General features: G+C 37.3%; 1 protein-coding gene across 3 annotated transcripts in view; it reads right to left on the minus strand.

Moving 5' to 3' along the window:
• bel (ATP-dependent RNA helicase bel) overlaps positions 1-23,704 on the minus strand; it is a 136,652-nt gene that overhangs the window by 80,923 nt on the left and 32,025 nt on the right. For all 3 annotated transcript variants that reach the window (XM_081769361.1, XM_081769359.1, XM_081769362.1), the window contains exons 3-5: positions 18,658-18,937; positions 16,300-16,648; positions 9,090-9,167 (exon numbers count right to left, since the gene is read on the minus strand). In XM_081769361.1, coding sequence (XP_081625487.1) covers positions 9,090-9,167; positions 16,300-16,648; positions 18,658-18,937 — 707 coding nt within the window. The remainder of the gene's footprint in view (positions 1-9,089; positions 9,168-16,299; positions 16,649-18,657; positions 18,938-23,704) is intronic.

The raw sequence follows: 23,704 nt of genomic DNA on the forward strand, positions 1-23,704 counted from the left end.
TATATATACGAAGACTGTCTAAAAAGTATCCGACCTTTGGCCAGAAAAATAGTTGCGAATACCTGACAGATTTGGGACCCTAATCCCCTTCAAAGTAGGCCCCTTGTGCTTCCACACACTTAGCCCACCGATCCTTCCACTGCTGGAAACACCGCTGGAAGTCTTCTTTTGGAATGTTGTTTAGCTCCGTCGTCGTGTTCCGCATTATGTCTTCTCTATTCTCAAAACGGGATCCCTTCAGAGGCGTCTTCAATTTTGGAAACAACCAGAAGTCACAAGGAGCCAGGTCTGGAGAGTAGGGAGGTTGGCGAACGGTTGTAATTCCATGTTTGGCTAAGAACGTGTGGATCAATTGGGATGAATGTGCTGGGGCGTTGTCATGATGGACGTGCCAGTTCTTCGCTGTCCACATGTCTGGTCTTTTGCGCCGGACTGGGTCACGGAGTCGCCTGAGAACATCTTGATAGTACTCCTTTGTCACTGTTTGTCCTTCCGGTGCGTACTCGTGATGCACAATTCCACGGGCATCGAAGAAAACAGTCAGCAACACCTTGATTTTGCTTCGCACCTGCCGCGCTTTCTTCGGCCTTGGAGAATCGGGATGCTTCCATTGAGACGATTGTTGTTTTGTTTCTGGGTCGTACCCGTACACCCATGACTCATCTCCAGTTATCACGGAATTCAGATACCCAGGATCAGTGTTGGTGGTGTCCAGAAGGTCCTGTTCAACGTCAAAACGGGTGTCTTTTTGTTCCTGAGACAACAACTTGGGTACAAATTTAGCAGCCACTCGTTTCATGTTCAAATCGTCACGCAAAATTGCATGTGCAGAATCTTTACTCACTCCAACATCATCTGCAATCTCCCGCACTGTCAAACGGCGATCTGCCATCACCAAATTTCGCACCCGCTCAACAACAGCTGCATTCCGAGCAGTTTGGGGCCTGCCGCTACGCTGCTCACTCTCGACTGATGTGCGGCCATCTTTGAATCGGTTGAACCATTGTTTAATTTGTGATACACCCATCGCATCTTCTCCAAACATCTGCTGAATCTTACGAATTGTTTGGCTTTGAGAATCACCCAGCCTTTGACAGAATTTGATGCAGTATCTTTGCTCAATTCGTTCAGTCATCTTGCGAGAAACACTAAATCCGACGAACACTACCAACAGCACCTCACTTCGCGACCACCAGCTCACGACTGGCACACGCGAACGCGGTGAAAAAATTCAAGCATGCGCATTAAGGTTCCTCCTTCCACCGTGCACGGTGGCGCCGCCTGAGAATCACTACTTTGCGTGGAAAAAATTAAAGTCGGATACTTTTTAGACAGGCCTCGTATATATACAGTATGACGCTAAATTCGTTGTACAAAAGCAGAGGAGTGATTCCTGAGAGTAAACGAAAGTTCCAATAAACATAGGGCGAAAACCCTATCATTTACGTGTTATAGGCTGCCAAAAACATAAGAAATTAATTCTAAAGGTTTACAGATCCAAAACTATGGGATTTACTGTAGTTGGGTCAAGATTTAACTTAGGAACTAGTATGTGCCCTACCCAAAAATGCATGTTTTAGAATCCTAAGGTACTAACGTAACAATTGTTATGGAGGTAGTTGGAGAGTACTTTATATCGTAGGCTCGTAGTCAAACTCCCTCTATAAAAACTGTGGAAGCACCTCAGGATTCTGAAACACATTTTTGGATAGGTCACATACTAGTTCCTAAGTGAAGTCTTGACCCGACTACGGTAAGTACCATAGTTTTGGAGCTATGAACCTTTAAAATTCATTCTTTCATGTTTTTGCGATCTCAAATATTTCCGAAATAAAAAAAATTGACAAATGTGGTTCAGCAAGAATGTACCCATGCTAGGGGCCTATAAAATTCTGTAAACAAGTGCCCCTAGGAGTCCCATCATAGAGCCCCAGGGGCCAACTCGAAAATTTCAAATGGAGCCCCCCTATTTTTATTGCAGATTCTGATTCTACGATCAAAACTAAGCAACTTTTACTTAAAGCACTTTTTCGTTATTCTAATAGATGGCGCTGTAATCGCAAAAAAATGAATATACGTCCGTCCCTTAACTTTGCGACCTCAAATATTTCCTAAATAAAAAATGTAACAAATCTAGTTACGTAAGAATGTACACGTCAGGAATCTATAAAATTGTGTAAACTACAAGTGCCCCCAGGGGTCCCATTATAGGGCCCCAGGGGCCAACTCGAAAATTTTAAATGAAAACCTATTTTTATTGCAGATTCTGATTTTGCGATCGAAAATAAAGAACGTTTAGTTGAAGCATATTTGCGTTATTCTACTTGCTAGAGCTGTAGCAAAAAATAATTGAATATCATCGTACGCCTGTACGTCACCCACGGCTAGTGATAATCTAAATACCTCGAGAAATACACTTGCAATTTAAGTACGTGTCCAATCATTTTAAAAGATCTATTCAACTAACATAAAACGAAGTTATCTTCACCTTCCCAAAATTCCAAATAGAAATCCTCTCCATTAATGCAGATTCGGATACTGCGACCGAGAATATGCTACTTTTCGTTGTCCTCCTAGATAACATAAATCGCAAAAATAATATCATCGTGGTACCTGAGGTTGATAAATGAAAAGCTGGTTCAAGAACTCTTCATGCTGTGTGATGATGTTGCTAAGACTTGCAAACAAAGTTAGAACATAAGTTTGTGATAATAATATTCAAGAACTGATATTTTTTCTGTGAGCTTGTGGACACTATGAAAGTTGATTTACTTTAGCTCTCCGTTGGGTCATGAAGTTTCAATTAATAATCGGGCACAGCGTCAAAAGAGAATTAAGTTATTAATTTTTGCCATGTTTATGTAGATATGTATAATGCGATTTGATTTGAATATAGACCATGTGATTTTACCTGAATAAAATTGAAAATGAAATGAAATCTTTGAGTTTTACGTCCCACGGTTATGCCGGTTAGGCTAAAGGAGACGGTGATGATGAGAGATGAGTGAAATGGTGGAATGAAGAAAGTGGGAGGAAACGGGAGAACCCCGAGAAAACCCACGAGCACGGTGTTTGACCACCACAAACTGAATAAAATTGAAAGTGAACACGTAAGGTTGATGGGTGGATCTATTAAAGTTTAAAAGGACATCATTATTTTGTTGTTATGGTTATGTAGATGTGCATAATTACGATTTGATTTGGAACTGCATATAATTCCATTTGAGAAGTGGAAGTAAATATGAACATGTAAAGTTGATCGGTAGATTTGAGAGAGCAAATGGGCTCTTAAAATTTAATGGAACAAATAACATTTGACCAGAAGACATGTGTGTCACCCCTATGTCATGTTCTGTAAATACTTATGGTTGATTGTAAATTACGGTCCAGCAACGTAGAAGCCATGATTAGATATTGGTAGCAGTAGGCATTATTACAGAGAACCTCTCAACACTCAAGCTGTACTTCTACTGTATTCCAACTGCTCTAAAAGTAAAGTTCTAACGCTCTTGATGATACGAGGATGGGCAATAACCGAAGGTCATTGCTGAAGTAAGGGTAATATTTAACGAAAAAATTAGCGTTCCACACAATCCCATTTCGAGACCTACTGTCGAGTGTATCGTAAGACGCGTCGAGAAAACGGTAACTATAAAGGATTGTAACATTTCTGGTCGACCGAAAACGGCGACAAACAACTTGATGTTGCAGTCATTTGTTGAAAATACTCAACTTAGCATTCATAAAGCTGCGGAACAATATGACATTAGTCCATGTCTGCGAGAAGAACATTGAAGAAAATGAAGTTCTACCCATACAAAATTCATGTGATACACCAACTGAATGAAGATGTCTGTTCGCCGTGTGGAATTTGTCAAGATATGATGAAACAAACTAATGATGATCCTACGTTTCTTACCTCCATTGTATTCTCTCATGAAGGCACGTTCCACCTAACCGGTTACATTAACAGACGTAATAGCAGGTTTTGATTTGACAACAATCTCATTGGTCCTTTCAAACACACACTACATCCTCTGAAAAGTTGAATATCTGGACGTCAGTGCTAAATATACAATAATTGGGCCCTTTTTTATTAATAACAATTTGACTTCTGAACTGTGTGAGATGCTTCGAAATCAAATAGTTCCAGCAATGAGATACTGCAGAAGAAAATTTTGCCCACAGATAGTTTCAGCAAGATGTACAAGACCGCACAACTGTGTAAATATGCGGCAATTTCTAACACGGAATTTCCTAAGTAACGGATTCGCAAAAGAAGTGAGATTGGGTGGCCCGATCATTCTCTGTTCCCCTGACTTGTCGCCACTATACTACTTTTTTTGGGTTTATCTAAAACTCCAAGTATTTTTTCTATATCAAACAATACCAACCACTTTGGATAATCTTCGTAAAAGGGTTGTTGATGAAGTTGCACTTATTGAACTGAACGTCACCAGGAATGCAGTATTTGTGTTTTACCATCGAATTGCTCACTGCCAGACCAAGAAAGCTGTGCAGTTTGAGCGTATGTTGTGAAACATCAGTTAAACTTTGTTCATCTGCCAATTTTAGACAACCAAGTCGAGAGAGGCAAGGGGACTCATGATAATCAAGTTCTTCGAAGAAAGAGAAAAAAAAAAAAAAAAAAAAAAAACTGGAAGAGACTACGTGGCTGGTAAAGCTGATGTGTAGTTACGCATTCCGTAACTAGGGTAACAGTAATTATAGATAGCAGGAAACGAAGACAGGACAACGTGTTTTTTTTTTTTTTTTTTTTTAATTCTGTACTTTCATGTGAAACTGAATTTTCAACGAAGTTAGGGTTATGTTAAATCCAAGTGTATCAGTCACCCCTCCCTAACAATTTAACTGAAGTTTGAGAACGTGTTTAAGAAGCAGATTGATTTCCTGCCCCTGGAATGTAAAAAAGTGTGTGCCAATAATTATACTATCAAACTGATGTATGTTGAATTACAAACTGCACTCATCTTGAGCAGCTTTGACAAGGAATATAACACGCATGTGTTTATAAACAAAAATTATTTTAAGTTTTCTCTAATTTAACATAAGCTGCATGTCATTGTGACTAAACAAAGTTGATTTACTAACCTTTGAAATCGTGAAGATCATTTAAATAGCCCTGTGTATCAATTAAGTTTCTTTACGCTTATCCAGGTTTTGTAAATTTGTTCTTCTGTGAAATCTTTCTCATTTGTGATTTTACGTACTAGTGTGAAATAATGATTTTATTTAATCTGTCCATGTCACGTGATATTTAATAAACATATTGGTCTACTTGACCTTTACAATTCTAGGGAAGATGTTTCTTGTTGCAAAACACAAAATCTTTCTTTTCCATATCCTAATTGTCTACCATGGTCGCAATGAAATGTAAATGAAAGCAATTTTGTTTTATGCTAAGCCTTTTTAAAATATTGGTCACATATTTCGTGCTTTTTAATTGCAAGTGTATTTCTCGAGTTACTTGGTTTATTATCAATCCCAGGTAGCGTGGGATGGTATTTCTTTTTTGTGATTACAGCGCCATCTAGGCGGGTAACGAAAAGTACTTCAAGTAAAATTTGAGTATTTTCGATCCCAAATTCGAGTCTGCAAGAAAAACGGAGTTCCCATTTAAAACTTTCAAGTTGTCCCCTGGGGCCCCACGATGGGACTCATAAGGGCACTTTTGTTTACAGAATTTTATAGGCCCCTGACATGTGTACACTCTTACCTAAATAGATTTGTTACATTTTTTTTGTTATTTCGGAAATATTTGTGGGTGTCTCAGGGTATCTCACCTACCTTTGCGACCTCAAATATTTCCGAAATAAAATATATATACACACTACAAGTCAAAATGAAGCGAAAAATATATATAATTATATACATTTCGGATCCTCGTCTGAAAATGGCAATTGCACCATGTGGCAACGTCGGAGAACCATAGAGTAGATTTGCCAATCCATCAAACAGTGACATCAATTCTTTCCAGATAGGATTGAACTCGACAGACGTTGACACTGACATCACTTATTAACGTAACAATCGATGTAACTGCTTGATGGATTCGTAAAGCAATGCTAATGGTTTCAAATCAATCTACGACGTTGCCACATAGTGTATTTCTTGGTTCCCCATAGCGGTTAAAAGAGGCCCCATAGGGTATACCATTATATAAACTTTTCGCCTTATTTTGACCTGAAGAATAGCACTGTGGTATTCATAGGCGCAGAACACCCGATATAGCTGATATTGAAACACCTTCGCAAATGGCATAGGATGTCGTGGGGCTCACCAAAGCCGTCTGGTAGTTTATATCGTACTTTTGGGCAATTAGTCAGGCGTGCGGGTCCTTGATAGTAACTCCTGTAGAAGAGGTTCATCAGTGAGCGTCAAATCGTGTGAAGAGGACTTCAAAAGAGGGTAGGTCGTAGGGGCGCGTTTAGCAGGTGACATCGGTGTCAAACTGCAATACTTTGTCACGTCTCACGATCTAGGGTATCCAGGGGCTGTATGGATATGACAGGGAGAACGAATCACATCTAGGAGGAGCAATTGCAGAGGAAAACGGAAAACCACCTCATCGGAAATAACCACAGATGTAAATACACACCTCACATAACATGTGTGCACCAAACCAGTCCGTTGATACTTGCGTCCATGGAAGGATTGCGATACCGAAGTCTTTCATCAGTAGTACAAATACACAAAACTGTTTCAGTAGTGCCAGAAGCACACCTGGACGTTGGATGACCTGTAACCTGTCATTCTCCGCTGAGTCCAGCCACACTGTTTTCCAAACGGACTGTTCGTCTGGAGAAGCACCTCTGATACCCACAAACATGGAGGCGGATCCGTGATTGTATGGGGTGCAATATCGTGGCAGACGATGAACCCCTAATTGTTCTAAAGGGTCGTGTCACTGTCAAGGACTATACGACCATTCACACCTTATGATTCGAACACTATTCTCAGATGTTAGTGTAGTGTTTCATGATAACTACCCCATTCACACTGCTAAACATGTCAGAGTGGTTCGATGAGCATGACAAGTTGAACATCTGCCATGGCTCATATATATATATATATATATATATATATATATATATATATATATATATATATATATATATATATATATATATACACATTTCCTACACTTCCCTTTTTTCTCACCTCATTTATCTATTTTCTATATCTTATTTATTCATCTAAATTAAATAAAGAAATATTTAAATAAAAATCATGTAGTTTTATCTTCTAAACTTTGCATTTGCTGCACCATCCCGTCTAACTAAAATTTGTGAAAGACGGGAAAGCAAAGAAAGCTTTGATTTGCTCTCTAGGACCAATCAGAACACGTTGTTCATGATAAACAGCCAATCAAAATACTTCAATTGTTTTGTTTAATTTTCGATACTTAAATCGATAACTAACTTCGATACTTAATGTTATTCCTACACTTTTCTCTTTTTTCTCACCGCGTGTTGCAGATGGATAATCCTTCGATCTGGAGACTCATCGAAGCTCCGAGGAGAATGCAAACGAGAAGAGATTTGGTGTTTGAAATAATGGTGCGGGGTGAAGAGCAAAAAAGGCCGATGACAGAATCAGAAAAATTGTAAATAATTTTGGTAATGTTGAATTCATTGAGATTTAAGAGGGTTAGCCCACGTCATCATGGATTGATTTTTCGCTTGTTCACGATTCTTGTACTTCAACATGTTGATCTAATTTTTGTCTAGGAAATTAAGGAATCAGACGAACTGTTAATAATTTTGTTAATGTTAATTAAACCATATTGATTTATTTTTTGTATTTTTTAAAAAGTTAATAATTACATACTTATGAATATTAAAATTTGTTTTCTTTCGTATTACGTTTGCCAGATTTCTCTTAACACATTTTTTTCGTCCCATGGTAAGCATTTAATTTGCATTAAAGAAAGTGGCGAAAGGAAAAGGGAAAAAAATGATTTCTAAGCGAAAAATAATAGTTAAGTGTACATATATTGATCATTTAGCCACTGAAAATGTGTTTGACATTCGCACTGATTGCATACCTACAGTAGTAGGCCTGCTTTAAGTTCTTTAATGGAATAGGCCCACTATGTATGTAATGTAGTCAATCATATCTAGTCTGGTCTACTTACCTTTGGCTTGAAAAGTTATTAAATAAAAAGCACACTTAAAGCACACTTAACTGGTTGAAACTTAAATTTACAAAATTTAATTGTTAATTAAGTTTTTAGAATTTTGAAATTCCAGTATTTCTAGTATGTAAAACAAAACCCAGTATAATTCAAGGACTTCCACTACAGTAGACACCTTGTGATATCTTGATTCGAACTTAGTATTCAGCGCCTAATATAACGACTTTTTAATTTAACTTGCGCCCAAACGTCACGTACCGGGGTTGTATGGGTTTTGCTAGAGTGAGAAAATGTTTCCCTCCACCATGTACACGTGTTGCACTACAAGAGGAATGGCTGAAAATCCCTCTGCAAACGGTGCAGGACTTCTATCAATCCTTCCCAAGGCGTTTTCGAGCTGTATTGATCGCCAAAGGAGCCCCAATACCTTATTAAATACAAAGTATGGCTTTCTACCAGGTGTTTCAGTTTCAATGTCCATTACCTATATCCAATCAGGGTAATGCATTTTTTAATTATTTCTACTAATTCATGTCTATTATTATTATTTACCCCTAATTTAATAAGAACAATGTGTGGCACATGATTATTGAATCAATAGTAAAACTCATCTAATGAGCCTTTTTTTTATATTTCACAGTGATTGAACACAAAGACACAATACGTTGATTTCACTCAACTTTTTATCTGTAGTTGATACACTTATTTATCGTATTTACGTGGTCGTATTTCCAGTCACTATCTTTTTCTTCCATTTAAAACTTATTCATTTCTGTATTCATCTCACACTTTTTTTTTAAATTATTTTCCTCCTCTACTGATGTGGGTGTTACGTAACTTTTACTACACTTAATTACTGCCTGACAATGCATGTTCTTATTACCCGTGTCTTAAACACACTATGCTGCAATACGGTAAAGTACACACTTACCTGCACTGGAGTAGGTTTGTCGTATCTGGCTAAAGCAATGTTATTCTGAATTATCTCTGTCATCTTAACGTCATCAAACTGCAAATTAAATAAATAAATAAATAAATAAATAAATAAATAAATAGAGTAATTATTTCGCTACACCATCTTTAAAAAAAATAAACATTGAGCCCAAAATGAAGTCAACAAGTAGGTAAACGGAATGTGTTTAAATGCTTAACTCCATAGTATGTACGTCAACAAATAAATGTTGACGTGGATAATTAAATCGAACCGTTTAAAAGAAGCAGAACACGTCAATTACATGAAAAATATGAAAGTGTCTATACGGAGCAAGTCAAAATGATGGACTTGATTTCAAAACTTTATTCTGTGAAATCTAATAAACATGCGCTAAGGTAAAATGTGGAAATTTTCTTAAAACATATCACAAGTGTTTTGTGAGTGCCTCCTGTAACACAGCACACATCAAGTCGATGATCTAATCTCCTGCCAAATCTTTTGTAACATGCTGCGGTCAATATCGGCAATAATTGATGTGATGCATGGCCCGAATACCTGAAATATTCATACAATTTACGAATAGCCTTTCCCCGTAGGTGGATCTCTCCGGTATCTGGTACGGAAATGCTACTGCACACTGATCACGGACTTTTTTTTTTTACATACTAATCAAGCACACAAAGATCTCTGTTCTCTAGTAAAAGTAATTTTCCTTAACTGCTCGCAGCTGACTCTTAGCTGTAGAAAATGGAAACTAAACTTTGAAAGTTAACCTATCAAAGCGCATGTGTTTATTAAATTTCACAGCATAAATTTCTGAAATCGGGCTCATCATTTTGACTTGCCCTGTATAATTAATGTACACATTTTCAGATGAGTTTCTTTTCTTCAGCGAGCTTTCGGTTTCTAATCGGACTTTGTGTCAATTAGCGACAGGCGATGATGTACACTGGCCTTTCGCAATACTGCGAATGTAGCCAATATTAGACACGCGACCTAGAAATACTGAGCAAGTATAGACACAAATTATGAACACACGTTCAAACCACATGATTGCCAACTAGCTGTCAAAATACAAATTTCGAAATACTCCTACACAAAGTAATCATGAAAATCAATCTTTAACATAAGATGGATCTTGTGTACAGCTTTAAGTGAATATTGAGAGTTTTTGTTCAACATTTCCTACAGGAAACCCAACTTGCAACTATATTATAAGTTAATATACAAACTTAAATACATGCAGATCATACAAACAATTCCGTACGTGTACGAAAATTAATTAAAAATATTAATCGTTAAATCCTCTTCGTTATACCATGTGAACTTTCAAGGAAGCGTTTATTTTTAAGAAAAACGCTCCCTTGAAAGCGGTGGAACTTGGACTGTCGTTTACACACCACACACATTATGTAATTTACATAAACACAATGCAACATGTACAAAAAAAATCCTGGCCCCATACGCTTTTCCTCAACTATGCACGCCAATTCAGCATTTTGGCTTGAAAGGAAATTCTTCAACAGCTAAAGGGCATTCAAACTTGTTTATTTCCACTTACAGTAGACTACAGGAATTTTCTGAAGTGAGAGGCCCCAGCATTTTCTGAAACAAGACTGCTTGTATGGTACACTTCTGGTAACAAAAAGCTAGACTGCCTTCTTTCAGAGACTAAGACCAAAAATGACCCTATATCCATACTAATTTTCTTCGCATTTTTGGCATAGACAAGGCTGCAAATTGAAGGATAATATTACTGTATGCGCATCGTAATTTGATAGACCATACGGTGTAATCAAAACAGCTACTATACAGGAAAATACTCGCAAATTTGATACCTCCCCTGTATTTCAAAACTAGAACGACTGAAAAATAAAAGGAGAGAGTGAAATGGAAGTAGGGGCAATATCATAACTACAAATAAACTGACTAACCACCTGTTGTACGTGTTCGGTTAATTGTTTCACTGTCAATTCCTGCGTCTGTACATGTCCATGTCCGGTGACCCTCTTTAGAGTCAAAACTAAGGGGTACTTATTAAAAGCATATCGAAATTAGCACGGTGTAAGCAATAATTAAAATATTTTGCTCTTTCATGGAAACTATGATACTCATCCTCTCTCCATCTTTGCATATAAGATTGAGAAGAAACAAGGTCTTTCGTGTTTAAGAGTTGAAGATCAAGAAACAAAGTAAAATGACATTACTTGCACTTGACATTACTTCTACACGATAGAAACAATAGAAATTGAGCGCGGTCGACTACTGAGCGACGATGGTCGACAAGTGGGAATTTTGATTAGTTTCCGTAAAACTTATTTTTATATCACTGCAAAATTTTAAAAGTGAGCAGTTAACACATGGTATGGTACAAAAGAACCCAAATAAAGCAAATAATTGTTTTTTGTCAAATATGAAATCATCACCTTTTATAAGTGTTTAGAAGTAATATTTTTTTTTTCCAGCGGTCACTATTGCCGAACTCACCCTACTCAATATCCAGAAATAATTCACTCGCGCTTAACTGTTGTAAATATATATGTTAATAGCGTGTTGTATTAGTTTTTAACTTTCAGTAATTTCTGTGTCTTAGACATCAAGTCATTGTTGTCAAGCTATATGAGATTCACATTGTACAATCCGTGGCAAAAAAAAACCTGCAACATGAGGATGTAAGTTTATTGTGAAACTACGCCTAACAGCACAGGGAATGAACATAACGTCTAAGTGGAACGAATCACGCCAGGATAAACCTCGGCCTCCTCCCGTGCACACTTATTTTGTAGCAAAAGACTTCGTCATTTCACAATAAACTTATATGCTCATGTTGCAGGTTTTTTGCCGCGGATTGTACCATACGTCTGTTTCTGGGCTACCAGATAATCTTCAATTTAATATTCTACTACTATGTGTATATTGAATGAAAACTCACCTTCCACAGATGTATTACCGTAAGATAAAACCAAGGAATTCCACATGCCACAATTCCACTCGCAACACTTCTGATTGTTGGCCACTGTTATTGGAAAGCAGTCATATATTCTCGTACTTTCTTCACACTTTCTGGAATCCACTATTCAAAAATTCCTGGATATCCGCACAGAAATGAATTGATTTTTTCCCTCCCAGCTAGATAATCAGTTTTTTAGTTTGCGAGATACGAGGGCTATTTACTGTCAATAATAATAATAAAAAAGCAAAGATAGTGCCACACATATTTGGTTATTTTCTCTGTACACATTAAGCTTTTTTCCCCGTAGCTATTTGAACATTTATCAGTTTTTTTATGCCCACATCGCAGAAATCACCCGCCTGTGACCGAAGTCAATCGTTAACCGTTGTTTTAATTGCGGCTATTGGCTATGTTTGTTGTTTTTAGCAAAATGCGCACGAGCGATGTCTCAGCACGCCCTGGGCATGAGATACTAGTTGCAATAATAACGCCAGTTGTATGGTTCAGTATGGGCAGTTGAAATTTTTCGTCACAATGAACATACCGCAAAGTAAGGTCTAGGATTAGATTTTTGACAGCAAGGAACGTGTCAGCAGGTGAGTAAATGGGTACGATCGTTCATGGATAGACATGACAATGTACATGATGAACTGCGATCGGGTCGACATTTTGTAATCATAGACGAGTTGGTAAATGAAATAAAATCTTTCAGTTTTGAGTTGAGTTGATTTTGATCTTAACATCCCTTTCAGCAGCAAGGCTATATGAGAGGGGCCTACTGATCCGAACCATATGAACTTTCGCCGGGAATCGAACCCGGGTCTCCCACGCTAAAGACGCCTACGCTAACCGCTTATCCACGAAGCAGCTCAAAATCTTTCAGTTTAACATCTCACGAGTATGCCCTTTAGGTTAAGGGAAACTACTGATTAAAGCAAGTGAATGATGGAAGAATGGAGAAATGAGAACATCGGAGGAAACGGGAGTACTCCCGAGAAAACCCACGGACTCGATGGTGTCCACCACAAATTTATGTGACCGGGGATCGAACCAAGAACCCCACGTACCAGAGGTAAGCGCTCTACCAATTAGCCCCCTTAAACGAATTGGTGCGTGCAGTTGCACAAAATTATGAAAACTGGCGTTTCACGATTTGCACGTTCCATTTGGAACTTCATGTTTCACGGTTGGAGACAAAATATTTTCTGAAACTAAGTTGCGAAAACTGTGCGCGCTATGAGTTCCTAGACTACTGAGAAACATAAAAAGACTAGACTGGCTTGTACTTTGACCTTTCTAACCCGATATGAGGAAGGCAATTAACAGTTGGACCACTTATTACAGGAGAACGGCTTTCCCCACATGACTCCACCGTCGAAGTGGCAATCAATAGAATGGCGGAACACGACATTCCCCGTCAGTAAAAGCAAACAGACAATGTGTACAAGCAAGATTGTCTACAGTATTCTGAGATCGCCATGGTGTCCTGTTAGTAGTCTTTATGCTACGAGGAACAACCATCAACTCAGCTGAGTACTATGCAACCTAGAAAAAGCCTCGACGCGTTATACAAGATAAGCGCCGTAGCCTACTATCATCTGGTGTTCTGTTGCTGCATGACAATGCACGCCCTTATTTTGCTCCTCAAACTCATGAGTTAATCATATCATGGGAGGTACTGGATCACCCACCGTACAGGCTAGACCGAGGATTATAATCTGTTTCCCTATCTCAAGCAGTTCTTCGACGAGCAGGTTTGACCTCAATGAGGAAGTGGAAACTGTTTGAAGATGTTTCGGTCACAGGCGGGTGATTTCTACGACGTGGGGATAGAAAAAAAAAATGAAGGATTTTATAAATGTTTAAACAAACACGGTAACTGTGAAAAAAAAAAGCCTAATGGGCACAGACGAAATAACCAAAAACTTATGGCACTATATTTACTTGTTTTGTTTCTATTAACAATCGGGACTTAAAAGATAGCCCTCGTACATAACCTCTGAGTGAGCAAGCCCTTCTTTCGTAGAATAGAATCCAAGCACTACAGGAAAAGCAACAGTGCGAGCAAGACACCTTTCTACAACTTCACAAACTATCCACGCACGAACAAGCCTGAACGCCAAATTCTCTTTTTCTGATGAAAAAGATTTTTAAATTTAAGATACCGAGAAGCAACTCCTATTTATGAAATTTTGTGCAGTTGAAAAGCAGTTCTATTAATTACGAACCAACTTTATAGTCAGATATTACGAAATCCTCACCTGTTAATATTAACGTGAGTTATCCACTTTTCACCGCGAGGTAGGGTTTGATTTTTAGAGCTTACGTAACAAAACATGAAGCAATCACCAGTCAGTACAAACAATAACGGCTATTAGCCTGATAGTACAGAAAGAACTGAAAAAGAAAAAAAAACGCTCACGGACCGGCGAAACAGCGACAGAAATGAAAACCAGAGGCACATCCAATAAATATATACTGGCCTTTTTTCAAAGTAGGAAGATAAGGAAAATAGAGCAACTACTGACATGTCGAGTCAATACGAAAAAATTGCAGAAAAAAAAAAAAAAAAAAAAAAACTTACAACAGCGAATTCAAAACGAAATCACATATATGCGAAGATCAATAGCTCTCATTATTTGTTGAAGTTTAGCGTCCCTTTCCAGCACCGATGTTATACGACACACAAGATCTACAATGTGATCAAAGCTCTCCCACAGTGAATCGAATCCTACACTACCTGCAAAAAAGGCACGCGTTACTGCAACTAGATTTGCGGGTAGGTCTGAAATCTCATAATCGTACCATTACCAAGACAAAGCAAATTGGAAAGGAAGACAGATGAAGCATTCATAGATCTAGGTATGATTGTAGTAGACTACTTGAAATAAATACGTATAAATAAGGCCTCCGTATAAATCAAGAGTAAGTGAAATTAATTATATATATATATATATATATATATATATATATATATATATATATATATATAAATAAAAAGAGAGAGAGAGAGAGATTCTGACTTGGCTTACAAAGCAAAAAAGACTGGCAACCCTGGAGCAGTGAGGAGCTCAGAGCAATCTTGAACCTTCGAGAAGAGATCGATATACACCAGTTGTCGCTCTCAGTCGGGTTTAGTATGTGAGCAGGGATTGAAGAGAGGTGCGCAATCGTGGTTCCGGAAAAATGGCAAATGTAAAAATTGCGCGGCTCTAACTTGAAATTCCTTGTAAAATAAAAGAAATCACACAGTGAGTGTGTAAAATAATTGCAGGATGTGCCTAGTGATATAATTTCACAACTGCTTCCAACAACGAAAACTTCGTATTGAAACGTGTATAAAGAGCGTAATTTCTAAGTTTATGACAATTCCTTTTGACACCAGTCCCGTTAATTTATAGCCAGACCTCATTATATATATATATATATATATATATAACGAAATCACTGAAGATGTAGAAACATTTTTGTCCCAACATTCACAAAAGACTACTGATGGCCGAATGAGGAAAGTAATTACTCAAAGGCTAGAACAGGAAGATCTTACCAGTGTAAAACATCGAAAATGGAATTGCAACACATTTAAGCAAGAAATTCTACTATGTAACTACTATTTCCTACCCATAATAGCCTACACTGAAGAAACTAATTAAAAATTGACGAATTAAGGAATGATACAGAAAGACAAATATGCGGTACGATGGAAAGGATGAAAAGGAAGTAGGGGAAATAAGACGGAAAAAATTCAGGATGAAGAATGGAGGAATGAAAGTCGTTGAGAATGGTATAGTGTATCACTCAGACCATGCAGGACTATTCACATCTCTGCTTCAAAAGAATTTTGCCTCCAAATATGTTGGACGCGTTTCTCCCAATTTTTCTCGAGGACAAAATTTCTTCTGGAGTAAAGATATAAGGAAAAATTAATTAGTTTCAGCACATCACTTCTCTCCTGTAACATTTATGAAGTTAATTTTACAAAGAGAATCTACGTAAAATCATCTCCATTTTCAAGAATTCAGTAATTTTAAAACTGTTTTGAAAAACTCAACGAATAATAATAATAATAATAATAATAATAATAATGCTATAATTCAAAGTAATTAAAATATTTGGTTGTTCTCAATTACAAATATATTTGACAGAAGACAATAGCTGCTCGCCAGGGCTAACAATGGACAACATGAAGTTTCACACACAATATTAAAGTACGTATGTAACTTTTTAAAAGAAATAATACATGCATATACTTACTGTAGCAATGTGTGGAGGAACATTCTCTCCTGTAGCCTCAACTGGTATGTCTTCGTATTTATTGAAATTAATCCCAGTATTTCCCTGACCAAATAACTCGAGCTCCAGGCGCTCATCTCTCTGCAATGGTGTTGTCCAATCATCGTGACTAGGTTCTTTCCATCTACCGCTACGGGGTGGTGGATCTCCCCATCTATCCGTACGAGGCTGAGGTTCCTGCCATCTATCATTTCTTTGCGGTGGTGGTTCATTCCAACGATCATTAACACGTCTATCGTTTCTAGGCGGTTCCTGCCAACGATTGTTTCGCACATTACCACCACCTCGTGAATCAGTCCAATGGTCCCTGCTGCAAGTCAGAAATAGAACTTTATGTATAAAACAAATTTAACATACCAAAAGAACTCAAAGTACAGAGTACCTACCTTAATCCAAAACTAACATTTCATGTAACTTCTTGAAGTCAAAATCCATAACATGTAAACTAGTTAAAACTCTAGAAGTGAGCAAGCATTAACGTTCTTTTCAAATACCAATTCTACTCCTAATTAGACTAATATTGGTACATTATCCAAAACAACAGCCTATAACATGTATTTGTTAAATACGTGTTTGTAAGTACTTAGGTCCACTAAAATCTTGTCTTCTACTTCGAAATGGAATCAAATCTTTAAACTTAACACAGCTGCTCCAGTCATCTGATGCATGACTAGTAGTAATAACATAGGCTGGTATGAGAACGGCTGTCTAAACTAAATATCTACTCAAATGATATAACAATTGCTGAACTGGGGTAGAATACACATGACGTCTAACATCCCACTTGGATCTGGGTTAAGATCAAATATTGGCGACCTAAACTGATGGCAAGGACCATACATAAAACTACTGGAATGGAGGAAATCTCGTACACAAACTATACTCAAGCAAGTCATTTATAACAAGTATCAAATCGCCACATCTGAGATGACTGGTTCAACTGATGGTATTCTAAAACAATATATTCATAGATCTAAACTCACAGCGTCATCCTCAAATTTTGCTTTTATTTATTTATTTTTTAAATAAAAAGAATATGTTCACAAAATCGTAGACTGCCTTATAGAGACAAGTCCAAAAATTGACCCTAGATTCTTACGAATTCCCTCAATTTTTTTTTTTTTTTTTTTTTTTTTTTTTAATCAACTGGAAATTAAACAATATTCCTGTAGGCATACCGTAATTTCGTTGCCTGTGTGGGGAACGATGAGACCATATCTCCCCTACAACGAAAATATAGCAACTTTAATAACGAATTTGATACATGATTTATATATTTAAATCTAAAATGACAATGAATGGAACTAAAAGCAATATTATAACTACGAATGGACTACAACGATTAACCATCTTTTACGTATTTCGTTCATTGTTTCACTGCCAATTTTAGTGTCACCACATGTCCCTTTCAGCTTACCTTCCCTGGAGCTAAAACCAAAGAGTAATTTATCAAAAGACTACCGAGGCCAGCAGAGTAAACGCAAGAGTACTTGAAAACACAATGGTATCCTGGATCACGATATAATTAACTTTAAGAATAAGAACGCCATTATCAAGAAAATTCGCATTTCATTACTAGAATCATGTATGTCAGGTAGTTACAAAAATTCATGAATTTGGAAGGAAAAAAACACTGTTTTTAATCAATTTGCACAAAAGCGACAATTCAGCATCCTTTGCAGCAAAAAAAGACACTCAGACTCAGTTATGATTTAGTTTTAGTTTTGTAAGTAAGGAAGAAAAAGTTTGAATTAGTACAGGGTTTCCGTTAACGAAAAGTTATAGGCAAAAGCAAGCTGTTGGCGATAAACCGACTACATCATTAACCTATGAACTACGGGATATTTTGTTTTCAAAATACCCTGTTTCTTGTCTTAACTACGGATATTTCGATTTCGAAATGGTACTACAATAACTTTTGTAACACGTTTTGTTTCATGTGTCTTCGATAAATAGAACTGAAGAAATTGACTTCTTTATAAACCCTTACGAAAACGCTTTAAATGTAGTTTATAGGTTAAAGGTAAATTGCCTCCGTAGTTTAAAGGTTAAAGTGTGGCCTGAAAATTGTTTTCACAGTTTTAAGAAGAAATATTGTTAATTTCCTTGATCAACTAAAATTATAGAGAACTTCTAACTTAAAGCATGTACTTAGATTGACAGCTCTGTTGTAATGCTGGCTAAAAACTACAACTACACTACGTACGAATAGTGATTTTTACATGGCTTTCATATTTTGACCTACACACACGCACATTATATATATATATATATATATATATAATAAAATTCTGCAATGATCATTCTACAATTGCTCACCTGTTAACACCAGCACGAAAATCACGTTCTCGCTCCTTCCACTGTTCTGTGCCATTAATGGCAGGGCGTTCATTGTATCGTCCCTTCTCGGGAAACCACTCATTATTACTAGACACACGATCTCTGCTATCTCGATTACCCCTACTATCTCTACCTTCCCCTTCTCTCTCTTGCTCATGCTCACGACGACCATCATACATGCCACCACTTGAATGATTATCTCCATTTCCATTTCTCTTTCTTTGATAATTTCCATATTCTCCTCCTCTGTTCTGGTTACCTGCCAACATAAGCCACATTATGTGAGTCAAAACAAGCTACAAAATTTACACATCTATAAATATATGTTACTTGTTGTACTGTATGCTTAAAGATAACGATAACGTATCAAGTACTGTTATTGTTCAAGATTTAGTAAAACTTAATGCTAGCGCAATATACTAATGTAATGAAATTTTCCCCACATGAAATGGATATTTGACTCATGAAACACGAATTCTTACCAATAGGGTGTCTACTGAAATTCCAGAATGAAATTTCGTGACTTTTTCGTGACCATTTCTTTACTAAACCATAAAATTTCGTAACACTCAAGAGGGAATTTGGATGCGAATTAGGCCGAAATTTCATGCATGCGATAGAAGCATGTTTTGCTAGCGATTTGGTGGCGTCTAAAGGCAACCAAAGATATTTTTGGTGTGAATTTTGATGTTTTATAGCACTGAAGTTTGTTTGTATTTATATTTGCACAAATAAAAAAAAAAAATCGTGACCCAAAAGCTAAATGTCGTGACTTTTTCTTGACTTTCATGACCGTTTTCTGATTTCGCGACTTTTTCGTGACCGTAGACACCCTGACCAAGGATCAAATTCTCAGAGATCGATCTTTGACAGTATTTACATTCACTATTTTGAAATAGGTTAAACAACAGGGTTGGTTTACTAGCTTCTACGTGATTTTCGATCCAAAAGTTTACATCAACTCCAAATAACGTACAAAAACTTGTTTTCACAGTGAAGCTAAATTCTATCGTGACCAGTGACCTGATAAATATTGCATGAGTAATAGTAATAGTAAGAAATTATATAGTGCATCAACAAGGTCTAATTGCAAGGCCATAATTAGAATAAAGCAAAAGATCTGAGGAAAACAAAACGAACACTAACACATGAAACAAGAAGAAAACGATAGATAAATATCTCAACATATAGAAGAAGGTACAAGGACTACTCAGTCGGAGCACATATACACAGAACAAGCGAATGTGATTACAACAATGACAAGTTAATCCTTCTCTGCCGGGACAGCTCGGTGAGAGGTGTATGCGGGGTTCGTCCTGACTGAAAGGGGGGTGTTGGGCGCGTCAGCGGCAAGGTCTTTTGAACTCGTCTGTGACAGGAAAACCAGAAAGAAAAATAATAAAACATCCCAGAAAAAGATAAATGCAGAGTGCAGCCTAGTTCTGAATAAATAGAATCCCTCCATGTAGCAGAGTAAATGGCACAGCAGTAAGAAATATGCAAACACAAAAAAATATGAAAAAGTAAAATGGGTAAGCTCTCACAAGGCAGTCAAGGCTTGCGTATGTTGTAAAAAAGAAAAAAAGGATTGTCTGGCACTGTCTCCAAGCAAAGTAGTCAGATCTGCACGCAGTCCAAGGTGGACTCTCTCAGGAGTAACATTAAGGCACTGTGTGAGAAGACTGAATAGTAAGTAATACACCACAGAGTTGATGAAGGCTGATGCTGCCCACACAACATATAGCCATGAGTGAGGTGGCCATGTCTGATACGCAAGTGTGCTGATCTATCTTCGAACTGTAAATTACGAAAACTCGCGACCCAAATACCAAGCTGAGGCTTGACAACTTGCAATTTGTTACTGCAGGTGCTCGTCCAATCAGGCTCTGTAAGAGCAGCATGATCAGCAGTCTTTGCCCAAGATAACATGGCCAGGCACCCAGCAACAATGTACATCACAGCCTCCCACACATAAGGAGTGGCAGGAAAGTAGAATTTTCTGAACAAGTGGGTGCACAGTCGACACATCAGTAAGGCTACATAAAGCACTGCTGGAACCAGGGAAGGAAAACAGATTGCGTCGACGAATATACTGCGGAGTCTGCAAAATTGATACTAATTCAGCAGTGAACACCGTAGAGAAAGGATGGAGTTTGAAACAATCGCTATGATCAGTCGCAATGAAGGCAACCAACAAGAGTCCGCATACTTCGAACCATTAGCGTAGAAGACTGTATGTAGTTTTGATACTGATCCAGAAAAGAAAACAACTGGCGAAATTCTTGACTACTAATAACAGACTTAACTGCGCAAGATGAAAATTGATGACTAATGGAACAGTCTATCGAGGAATGGGCAGGAAACCCAATGGACAAAGTGCAAGGATTTCTACTTCAAGAGAAGCCACAAATTCCATAGACGAGTGTCAAAAACCCTTGTAGCAGTAGGTCGTGCTTAATAACGGTCACATGGAGCACCAGCTTCAACGGCGAAAAATGCTCAGGTAGTGAATGAACATTACTATTAATAGCGCAGGAGCAGGGAGTCCCGACGATGTGATAGAGAAGGTCCATGAATTTCAACAAAGACTATGAACAGAGCTGGTCCAGAAGGCTCCAAAGTCGAAGATAATGAACAGTAATATCACGTCCATATCAGGTGACGTAATATGGAAGGTCGAGCAGAACCATATACAACACACCACAATAAAGTTTCGGTCGGACAAGACTATTGCAATTCCTTTCTCCACATTGAGAGCGGTTACCTGAGGGTTTTTTTTTTTTTTTTTTTTTTAACTTTCATTAAAAGGCGCGATCTAATTGAAAAGGAAGCAGGGTTGGGCCCACCTGGGTTTTTGAGCTTTTTGTTAGTATATCATTGGTACAACTAAGGTGATCACACAAAGTGATTTTTATCAGATTTTGGACTTTCCTTTGGCGAATTAGATGCTTCCATGTTAAAGTATACAAAAGTTCTGAAAGCATTGAATGGATAAAAACGCGTACCTTAGCTTGAGATAGTTATACAACAAATTAATGTATGGTTTGTGTTTATAGCCTATTTGAAGTAAAATATGTAATTTTACTTTAGAAAATACTTTCCGTGAACAGTGTGCTCGCCGACGCCAGGGGACGTTATCCCTCATACATTTGACTAGTTTAAGGCCATAGACGCCTGTATCACCAATAAATGTGTAAATATATTAATAAAACTATTAGTATTATTCCATACATTTGATGGGAACACAAGTATTCTTCAGCAAAATTTGGTTTTCCAACAACAATAGTTTAGTTCAGTCATTAGTTGCTACCCTTCAAGTAAACATTCTGTAGAATCGACACCAGCAATAGCGTAAAAATTCTTGTCAAATTTAAGAAGCTTAACGCTCGGAGTTCCGAAGACTATGTAACGCTACTATTTCAAGTGCTGAATTTAAACGTCCGTACTAGTGGAAGTGTCTATGTACAGTAAAGAAAGTGCATTTTCGGGAAAAAAACCCGTCGTGAAAGAAGTGCATGGAAAAATCCCGCAATTGAACGCACAAAGCATCGGAAGTGAATACTTCAACAATAAAACTATTTTAAGCTAGAATATATTTAATTTCATTGAAGACATTCTGAAACATTTACTTTATAAAATATGAATTACCTCTTTGTTAATTGTTTTAAATTCATTTTCGGGAAAGAACAGTTTTGCTAGTGCTAGGGAAATTCCCGTAATTGAACGTGCTAAGTATAGGAAGTGAACTTCAAAAATAAAACCATTTATTTACGCTGGAAAATATTTGCCATAGAAAAGACATTTTGAAACATTTATTTTATAATACATGCATTATATCTATTTCAAATCAATATATTTGGTATTCATATTTGGCGAACGTTACTAAGACTCCTGGGATGACTCGATCTATATTTGTTCGTTTGTCTGCCTGTACCACACACATTATAGGGTACAACTTTCGGTCTTTCAAGTTCAAATTTTCAAGGCACAAGCACGAGACGCACTAAATTTCCTGTATAGACTTAGCCAGCATACCAACGTAAAATTTCAAATGGCGGGTTTTTTAAATAGCGGGTATCCACGCTACATGGCACAATCTTCGGTCTTAGAAATTTTCAGTGTAGAAGCAGGAGACACACTAAATTAGCTGTATATATATTGGCGGCGATCCAACGTAAAATTTCAAAATGCCGGCCATTTTTCAACTAGCAGGTATCAACGCTACAGGGTGCAATTTTCAGACTTTTAAGTTGAAATTTTGTGGGTAGAAGCAAGAGACATTCTAAATTTGCTGTGTAGATTTTTTCGGCGACCCAATGTCAAATTTCAAAATGGTGGCCATTTTTTCAAAACAGTAATTTTTTTCAGAACAGAAAATTGTTACAAGTCGCGACAATGACAATCTTGAAATATAAATCACATTTTAATACTTTTACCCCAAAGACATTGAAATATTTCGGAAAAAAAAAAAAAAAAACAATATGGGCCCAGGTCGGTTTTTTTTTTCAAACCATGAGAGGAAGGGGTTTAAAATTTCAGCCCCCCCCCCCCAAAAAAAAAATACAATACCTCCATCAAGTTACGAAGATGAAACACAGTATGTGTACTCTTCACTAAAAATAACGGAATATCTCCCAGTTTGTCAAAAATTCCGTTTAAAAGGGAGAAGGGAATTTATTTCTTCATACTGCAATGTGATCGTGTCACGGGGAAAAGCTTAACAGTTTGAAATAAATAACCTTTTATTTCAACAGTACCTATCTTAAAGCTGGGATTCCATCGTGTACTTTGCCTAAAAGGGTTATCCTAAGGAAGAAGGGGTTTCGAAATGTCAAAAATAAAATATCTTAAGGAGTTTTTATTATTACACTTTCGTTGATATGTGTATCCTAAGGGAGAGAGGAGGCTCAAATATTTTTCATTAACCTAATTCTCCCCGCGCGGAAAGCGGACATTTCAGCTAGTTTGGAATAAAAACTAATGCGATCATGTTTCATCTTTTTTAGTAGTACATACTTACGTCTTA

This window comes from Thermobia domestica, chromosome 8, assembly GCF_964235325.1.
Source record: "Thermobia domestica chromosome 8, izTheDome1.hap1.1, whole genome shotgun sequence".
Taxonomy (NCBI): domain Eukaryota; kingdom Metazoa; phylum Arthropoda; class Insecta; order Zygentoma; family Lepismatidae; genus Thermobia; species Thermobia domestica.